The 10316-nt window shown below is 41.8% G+C and overlaps 1 protein-coding gene across 1 annotated transcript; it reads left to right on the plus strand.

Annotated features, from left to right (window-relative positions):
• Positions 1-736: 736 nt before the first annotated feature.
• On the plus strand, positions 737-2247 carry LOC120421088 (G-box-binding factor-like; the record flags this gene model as incomplete). Its single annotated transcript, XM_039584231.2, has 1 exon — positions 737-2247. A coding segment is annotated over one exon (639 nt), but the record flags the coding sequence as incomplete, so codon positions are not given.
• Between the last annotated feature and the right edge of the window lie 8069 nt (positions 2248-10316).

Genomic DNA, 10316 nt, shown 5'->3' on the forward strand with positions numbered 1-10316 from the left:
GGATGGAATCCCGAATTTCGCCCTGAAATCGGCGGTTCAAGCATTCCCGGACAGGTTTCGAACAGTCCTGCAGAAATGCCTGGACGAAGGACACTTCCCCGACCCGTGGAAGGTTCAAAAGCTCGTGTTGCTGCCGAAGCCAGGCAAACCACCGGGGGACCCATCATCGTATAGGCCTATATGTTTGCTGGACACCCTCGGAAAGCTTCTGGAACGGATCATCCTTAACCGGCTGACCAAGTACACGGAGAGCGAGCATGGCTTAGCAGCGAGGCAGTTCGGCTTCCGTAAAGGGAGATCCACGGTGGACGCCATCCGGAAAGTGGTCGAGAAAGCCGACGAAGCGCGGAGGAAAAAACGCAGGGGGAACCGTTGCTGCGCAATAATCACGATTGACGTCAAGAACGCGTTCAACAGTGCGAGCTGGGCGGCCATAGCAGCAGCGCTGCACAAAATGAAGGTGCCTGACTATTTGTGCATGATCTTGAAGAGCTACTTCGAGAACCGCGTGCTGGTCTACGACACTGCCGATGGACAAAAAACCGTTGTTGTTACCGCGGGAGTTCCGCAGGGATCCATTCTGGGTTCAGCACTGTGGAACGGAATGTATGACGGAGTGTTGACACTGGGGCTACCCAACGGCGTAGAGATTGTTGGCTTTGCAGACGACATAGTGCTGACGGTAACCGGCGAAAATGTCGAGGAGGTCGAAGTGCTGGCTATGGAGGCAAAATAACACCAACAACATAATCAACAACAACAATCCCAGCAACAACAACACCAACAGCATATCCAGCTCCAACAACAACAATCCCAGCAACGTCAACACCAACCCCAGCAGCATCAACATCAACAACTACATCAACAGCATAGCCAGCACCAACAACAACAGTCCCAGCAACGTCAACACCAACCCCAGCAGCATCAACATCAATCCCAACAACAGCAACAACTTCATCAACTCCAGCAACCCTATCAAGACCAACAACAGCAACAGCAACATCAACAACTTCAGCAACCATCTCTACAGCAACACCAACAACAAACATTTCAACACCTACAGCAGCCGCAACAAGCCCACCCCCTCCAGCAACAACAGCAACAGCAACATCAACAACAACAACCACAACCCCATCAACAACATCATCAAAATCTACAGCAACAACTACAAGCCCAGTCCCACCAACAACAGCAACCACAACTTCACCAGCAACACCCACCGGCACAGCAGCAACCACAACTTCATCAACAGCAACAGCCCACCCAAGCTCAGCTAATACATAGAAGCGCACAGGTATACAGTGAAACACCTAGCTGGATGTTCCGGCCAGCGCAACGTAGCTCTTTTTCGGAAACAGGAAATTTTATGAACTAATGACGCCTTCATGTGAAGCTAGCGATAATTTAATTTTGACAAGTCCAACCACTGCGTCTAATAATTTAATTGAAATTTTGACTTACTGTCAAAACTTCAATAGAATGAAAAGTGCCGCAAAAATCGACACTATTAATCAAGCTATCAGCGGATGCCTTTATACTGCTATTCTTGGCACGGAGACCAGTTGGGACGCTAGTATTTTAAGCGAAGAGGTTTTCTCTAGCAACTTTAATGTATTCAGGAATGATAGAAATCTGTTATCATCCGGGAAAAAGTCAGGAGGCGGCGTTTTAGTCGCCATTAAAACCGATTTTGACTCAGAAAAACTTGATTCTGACGTTTTTGCACATTTTGAACACGTATGGGTCAAAGCTCAGATTGCAAAAGAGACTCACATCTTTGCATCTGTGTATTTTCCCCCGTTATCGCCACTCAGCTCATATGAAGATTTCTTCAGGAACGCTGAAAAAATTATCTCCAGTCTAGATCCCGAATCCAAAATACATTTGTATGGCGATTTCAATCTCGGTGCTGTCGACTTCATGGTTGACGCAGAAAACGAGTCTATTCTTATTCCCATCTTAGGGGAAAGTGATAGATTACAATTAATTTTTGATAAAATGTACTCTCTCGGCCTAAATCAAATTAATCATGTTAAAAATCAAAATAATCGCTTTCTTGATCTTCTTTTTACTAATATGACTGAAGACTTCTGTGTGACTGAAGCAAATAATCCACTTTGGAAAAATGAAGCTCATCACACAGCAATTGAATTTTCACTTTTCGTGCATAAGGCTAATAACAGACCAGATGGTTCAGATTACGAAGAAATTCCTGATTACAATAATGCCAATTATCCCTTAATCAAACGTAGACTATTAGAAGTTGATTGGAAAGCATTACTAGAGAAAGAAACGAACATCGAGCTAGCAGTTAACACTTTCTATAGCATTATATACGACATCCTCGATGAAAGCGTCCCAATACGAAGAAAAAGACGCACAATTGACAAACACCCGCCTTGGTTTACAAGAGAGGTTAAAAACCTTAAAAATAGAAAACAAAAAGCTCACAAAGCTTACAAAAGCAATAGCCAAAAACTTGATGAGTATCTACAAATATGCAGTCAGTTAGAAGTCACCATCCAATTTGAATTTGAAAAGTATCATAGAAAGGTAGAATCGGAAATCAAGAGTGATTCCAAGCAGTTTTTCAATTTTGTCAAATCAAAATTAAAAAGTAGTAATTTTCCGTCAAATATGTCTCTCGACAATAAAATTGGCAAAAACAGTGCAGAAATTTGTGAATTATTCGCAAACTTTTTTGAAAGCGTATACACCTCTTTTGATGAAAACGATCGCGACCGATGCTACTTTTCTTTTATACCCCAAGCGAATAACGAAATAACAGTCGATAGCTTATCCTTAGATGAAATTCAGGCGGCTCTTAAAGCTCTTGACAGTTCAAAAAGTACCGGACCAGATGGAATATCTCCAAAATTTGCAAAAAATGTAGCCTCTGAACTGGCTTCTCCGCTTTATTGGCTATTTAATCTATCATTAAAATCAGGAATATTCCCAAGTGCTTGGAAGAAATCATATTTAGTTCCAATTTTCAAATCCGGTAAAAAATCTGACGTGAAAAACTACCGTGGAATTGCTCTTATTTCATGTATTCCCAAGCTCTTTGAGGCAATAGTTAACAACAAAATGTTTGCTCAATTAAAAGACTACATAACACAAAAACAGCATGGATTTTTCAAAGGGCGCTCAACCGCAACTAATCTTCTCTCGTTCGTAAACTACACATTGAATGAAATGGATAACAAAAACTCTGTACAGACACTCTATACTGACTTTAGCAAAGCCTTCGACAGAGTGGACATTCCTATGCTTCTTTTCAAATTGGATAAAATCGGAATTGATTCTAATCTACTTTCATGGCTTAAATCTTACTTAACAAAACGCACGCAATGTGTTAAATTTAATGGCCTCATATCTAGGCTCATCAATGTTACTTCCGGGGTACCTCAAGGCTCTCATTTAGGCCCATTACTTTTTATTCTTTACGTAAATGATGTATCCTTTATATTTAAGCATATCAACGTTTCGATTTACGCAGATGACATGAAATTGTTTATGAAAATTAAAGACGAAACTGACGCTTCAAGATTCCAGAACGAAATCAACATATTCTTTGAATGGTGCTGTCGTAGCCTTTTACAACTTAACATTAAAAAGTGTACATCGATCTTGTTCAGCAGAAAAATAAATAAGCCAAATATAAACGTAAAACTAGACAACCAGATAGTTGAAACCTGTTCAAATGTTAGAGATTTAGGAGTCATACTTGATTCTAAAATGACTTTCATCGAACATTACAACACGATGGTATTCAAAGCAACTAATATGCTCAACTTCATAAAACGATTCAGTTATAACTTTAAGGACCCCTATACATTGAAAACATTGTTCATAGCTTATGTTCGCTCTATTCTTGAATATTGTAGCGTCGTGTGGAGTCCACACATCAAAACACACGAAACCCGTATTGAATCAGTGCAAAAACAATTTTTACTATTTGCTCTTCGTAAACTAGGGTGGACAGTGTTTCCTCTTCCTTCGTATATTGCACGCTGTATGTTAATAAGCTTAGAAACACTTGTAAAGCGTCGTGAATTCGCTTCTCTCTCGTTCGTAAATGATCTTATTGCAAACCGAATTAATTCTCCAGAGTTGTTACAAACATTAAATTTCTATGAACCCACACGCGTATTGAGAGCACGTGAGCCTTTCGCATTGCATTTTCACAGAACTGACTACGCTAAACACGGGCCCATGAATAGAATGATGGAAACTTATAACAAATATAATAACATAATCGATTTCACAATGACAAAATCCACCATGAAAAAACAGTTCTACAATCAAAGATAGATGTTCCCCCCTTGTAATTAGAAACTAAGCAACGATCATGTAGTCTACGTATGTTTGACGAATAAATAAATAAATAATCGCAATGATCGAGAACTGGATGCTCGAGGTGAAGCTGCGGATCGCTCACCACAAGACGGAGATGATACTGGTTAGTAACCACAAAAAGGTGCAGCAGGCCCAGATACACGTTGGAGAACACGTCGTGCACTCGAAGAGAGCGCTCAAGTACCTCGGGGTGATGGTGGATGACCGGCTGAACTTCAACAGCCACGTCGATTACGCCTGCGAGAAGGCGGCTAAGGCGATCATGGCACTGTCGAGGATTATGCCGAACAACGCTGGACCCAGGAGCAGTAGGCGCCGCCTCTTGGCAAGTGTCGCGACGTCCATACTTAGGTACGGCGGACCGGTATGGTGGACGGCGCTGGGGACGAAGCGAAATCGAGCGCTGCTCGACAGAACGCAGAGACTGATGGCCATGCGGGTTGCAAGCGCGTACAGGACCATTTCGTCGGAAGCAGTTGGCGTCATAGCCGGAATGATCCCCATCGGCATCACACTGGAGGAGGACACCGTGCGCTACACCCGGAGAGGCACGAGAGGTATCCGGGAAGCTGCGAAAGCCGAATCGCTGGTAAGGTGGCAACGTGAGTGGGACACCACGGAGAAAGGCAGATGGACGCATCGGCTTATCCCGTCCGTATCCACGTGGGTGAGCAGAAGGCATGGAGAGGTCACCTTCCACCTCACACAGTTCCTGTCGGGCCATGGCTGCTTCAGGAAGTACCTGCACAGGTTCGGACATGCAGAGTCTCCTCTCTGTCCGGACTGCGTCGATTGCGAGGAAACACCGGAGCACGTGGTGTTCAGCTGCCCTCGCTTCGAGGCAGCGCGAAGCGAAATGCTGGCCATTATCGGAGCAGACACCAGCCCGGATAATGTGGTGCGAAGAATGTGCAGCGACATCGCCAAGTGGAATGCGGTCGTCGGAGCGGTGACGCAGATCACTTCGGCTCTCCAGCGGAGATGGAGAGACGACCAGAGGAGGAACGACTAGAAGCCTAGTCGAAAACCCACGAGTGTGGCTGTGAAGGAGAGCACGTTATGATGGTCGGCTCTACCAAATCGGTACACGTCTCGATGGTCACAGGAGTTGAGAACCCACGAGTGTGGCTGTGAAGGAGAGCACGTTATGACGGTTGGCTCTACCAAATCGGTACACGTCTCGATGGTCCAAGGAGAGGGCTGCATATGACTAACCGATCAAAAGCAACGCGATTCTTGGGCGCGGTTAAACCCTCGCATGGACTCATATGTATGTAGAACAGGAAATGGTTCTAGCACCCGGCATGGATCCTGTAAGTAGACTAGTGCAGAAAATGCAACGCCTCCCCCCGAAGTTATACCGAAAGGTGGTCCCGGGGGGAAAGGGCACGGCGTTCAAGGACTGGTTTAGTGGGTCGGGAAAACTCTTTTTGTTTTCCCAACCCCACACTACCTGAGAAATGAATTCTCAGGTGTCTGATAGCAGATTCCGACCTTGTAAAAAAAAAAAAAAAAAAAAAAAAAAAAACACCCACACACATACACACACACAGACATTTGTTCAGTTTTGGATTCTGAGTCGATAAGTATACATGAAGGTGTGTCTCTGAGCTCTCAATAAAAAGTTCATTTTTAGAGCAAGATTATAGCCTTACCTCAGTGAGGAAGGCAAAAGGCTGGTGCGCACCTTTGCACCGTGCGCACTTATGCCCCGTACTACACTAAATCCCCTAAATACGCTCCCCCCGATTGTGCCTCCCTCGTTTTGCGCCCCCCGAATTGCGCTCAAACCCCGAAATAACGCTACCCCCAAATAACGCTCTAATTGGCGCAAATCATGAGAGCGTTATTGCATGGTTTTGGCGTAAAATGGGGTTTTCATTTTTAATGTACTTAATTTACATATACATGAAACATTTGTACAAGGGGACATCCAAAAAAACATGGATAAGGGGCCATCCACAAATCTGGGTATCCAAGAACTCCCGGAAATCATGGCCTAGATATCTACCTGATCATCGGGGGTCTATATGGGTGTATTAGCCATCGGTATAGCTTCAGGTAGCTTCAGTAAACCACGATGGATACCCTTCGCCATGTTGGATTGTTATGGGTCCTCCAGGAACTCCCGGGAGTAATGACCTGATCATCTACCTGATCAACGGGGGTTTATATGGGTGTATTAACCATCGATATAGCTTCAGGTAGCTTCAGTGAATCACGATGGATACCCTTCGCCATGTTTGATTGTTATGGGTCCTCCAGGAACTCCCGGAAGTTATGACCTGAAGATCTACCTGATCAACGGGGGTCTATATGGGTGTATTACCATCGGTATAGTGCCCCTGATCGCATAAATGTCCCATATGCATTTTCATCGATTTCGAGTTATTGATACAGTTTGGTTCAAAATTGTGTGCTCTTTCAAAAGAGCCTATAACATCCAGTACTTTGTTCTAAAAATCAGGAGGAAATCCAGTTTTTTCGCGAAAACTTAACACGTAGCCTTATGTATGGGACAAACTTCAAATGCGTTTTTCTCAGCTTGCTGTTTTTACATATGGGACATTTATGCGATCATGGGCAGTATAGCTTAAGGTAACTTAAGTGGACAACGATGTATACTCTGCAGCTTGTTGGAATGTTTAGGGTTTTCCAGAAATTCAGGAAGTCATGGCAAGGGTGTCTACTTAAACCAGACCATGACTTATGGGAGTTCCTTGATGACCTAGAACAATTCAACATGGCGCAGGGTATCCATCGTGGTTCACTGAAGTTACCTGAAGCTATACCGATGGTTAATACACCTATATAGACCCCCGTTGATCAGGTAGATCATCAGGTCATAACTCCCGGGAGTTCCTGGATGACCCATAAAATCCAACGTACCCCAGAATATTCATCGTGGTTCACTGAAGTTACCGGAAGCTATACCGATGGTTAATATACCCATATAGACCCGCGTTGATCAGGTAGATCATCAGGTTATAACTCCCGGGAGTTCCTGGAGGACCCATAACAATCCAACATGGCGAAGGGTATCCATCTTGGTTCACTGAAGCTACCTGAAGCTTACCGATTCTTAGTTCACCCATATAGACCCCCGATTATCAGGTAGATATCTAGGGCATGACTTCCGGGAGTTCTAGGACCCCTTATAAAAATATTTCATTTATATCTAAATAAAGTAAATTTAAAAAAAAACCTCATTTTACGCCACAAAACTCCGCAATAGCGCTCCTCCAAGTTGCGCTCAAACCCCGAAATAACGCTCCCTTGAATTGCGCTCTCCCCTGGTGTGCGCCCCCCCAAAAAGAGCGCACTTGGGGTATTTAGTGTAATCTAAATGTACGACTAGAAAGTCTTATTACTTGAAAACTGTGCACTTTATTAAAAAAAATAATGTGTTAAGTCACGTTATATTGACAGTTTAATTTTGCATTTGAAAATGATTTTTAAATATTTGTGGACATTTTTTTAAGCATCGCATAGGTAATTCATATCACATTTTTAACCATCCCAAATTCTAGCCCAAGACGCACTTAAAAAAATTAAAAATAAAAATACGTATTTTGGGAATTAACTTTTAGTGGCGCTTTTTTTGCTTGTAAAATACAGATTCCAGTGTTCAAGACCAAGGATTCTACTTCAGAAATTGTATAGAAACGGAGTTGACATGAAGCAGCACACCACTCTAAATTGACTTTTTCTGATCATGCTCAAATTTGGCGGAGCACCAAACCGATCAGAAAATTTCTTCAAGAGTTACAGGTTTTTGAATATTTGCGTATCATTTTTGTATGGACAGCTGCCAAAATTGTATGGATGTACGGGTGATCCCATAAAGTTTGAGCCAAACAAAAAAAAATAAAAAAATAAAAAATGGTCAAAATCAGTCATTAAGAGACAAGTCATATCGGTTAACCAATATTTGAAAAATAAATTGAAATCCTATCAATGTTACCCCGATTTACGGCACAAAAAAAAATGTTTCAATTGTTTTCAAAAAACCCTTATCCCTGAGCCGACTTTTTTTTTCGAGCCAAAACATTGGATTTTTAACAATTAGAATTTAAGATATCGTTGTTCATGACATAGAAAGCCTTAGAATTTATATCAGTCGATAACAATCCAAATATTCGAAAAAAATGTAAGACTAAAATTTCCGTTTAACGATTTCCTCGATTTACACAATTATTTACACATTATTTACAAGTATTACAAACGATGAAAAGAACAAAAGCAGTAGTAGTTGTAAGAAAATTTTCTCCGACCAACTTAAAAATTTCGTCTGTCAAATAATTCCAAATCAAACTAAACTTCGAAATAATACCACAATATCTCCAAATATTAAACATTCCAGCAGACTCTCCCAAAAGTCGTTAATCATAATTTCTGTGTCTTTCCTTCCATTTCCTCTTCCAGTTGTATCCGTCCGAATGGGAATAAGTGATGTGTTCATAAATGAACCGCAGAGTCCAACACAACGCCACAGAGGGAATCATTCTTGTTCCGGGTTCTTCATCGGATATGATTCTCGGTCGGAAAGTTTATTTTCTTCAAGCTATTTACCAAAAAGTTGTGTTATGTTGGTTTCTTGCTTTTTGGGTTTGTGAAGAGCGTAGGTGTATGATTTGTAAACTTTTGCAGAAGTTTCTCTGCACCTCATGAACACATAGTTAAGGTCTTGGAGCAATATTTGACCTTGATTTTCGCTTAGAATATCTGCAAGAAACTAAAATCTCATTTTAACTAGTCAACAGAAAATCTTGTAGATTGGCAGTGTAACATTAATCTTCAAAGAATTGAGAAAATGCTAATGTTTAGCATTACCATTTACTCAATTATTTATTCCGGCTTCTGGTGAGTTCACGATAACCGTCGAAATGGATCCTCGGTGACCTTGAACCTGCGACTATCGATTTTGTTCTCGCAGATGAACCTACCTTACGGCTATTACAATCCTACTAACAACAGCCGTTCCGGCGGGGACAGGTGGCTGTCGATCAGAGGTCTGTGGGGGCTGTGTCCTATGTTAAAAAGCCAACTTCCCAGAAAATGCCGTGTTTGGAGGGTGGGTGTGGGCGGGAAAAAGGTACAAAAAACAGGCATTACAATAATACGATAAAAGCTTTTCGCTCTGCCATCTGCGAACTTTGCTTACCTGGGAAGTTTTTAAAAGCATTTTGCGAATGTGAGTGCGGTGCGGATGTTTTTAAGTGTTTTCATGTTTAAGGTTAGCCTAAACCCATGTGCTGTGCTGGATTGATACGATTTAGATGGGCACCTCAGTAGATTTAGCTCCCGTTAAATGTTTTTTATTTTTAAAATCAATTGATAACTTTGGAATCGAGGGTATATCAATTTCTATAAATCGAAAAATATGTCATGCTGTTACATAGACGTTTAACGGAAAAATTACAAACAACCTTTATTATTTATGACAAGTTAAGTTCCTGACATAAAAAAATTATTTTTCGAAAGAGGTGATTTGGAAAAACACAGTATATGGGTTAGAATAAAGAAAAAAGCTTTAAAATTTATGTTTTTTTCTTTATTCAAGACACTTTTTAGGATTCAATCACAGACAATGTCTTTTATTGTTTAGCTTGATCCATTTGTTAATAAGTATAAATAAAATCTATTACAATAAAATCACAATAGTATGTTTTCACAATGGTGTTGTTCGTTCATTCAATCGTGCCAACAATCACGCCAAAGTGACTCAAAGTAGGGGAAAATGTTTTCCTACCAACCAAACCAGGAATATACTTCTTTCCACGAAAAACGCAAACAAACGGGAGGGAAGGTCCTCCCCGTTGGTTCATTCGTCCTTAATAACAATAATAGGCTTTTTTTGTCGGAGTCGCCCAACCAAGACTACCAACTGGTTGGCTTTATTGTCGGGGCTTCCGCACAGTTCCAGGAAAAAAGGCACAAGAAGCTGCTGCTGCTCA

The sequence above is a fragment of the Culex pipiens genome, chromosome 1 (assembly GCF_016801865.2).
Source record: "Culex pipiens pallens isolate TS chromosome 1, TS_CPP_V2, whole genome shotgun sequence".
NCBI lineage: Eukaryota > Metazoa > Arthropoda > Insecta > Diptera > Culicidae > Culex > Culex pipiens.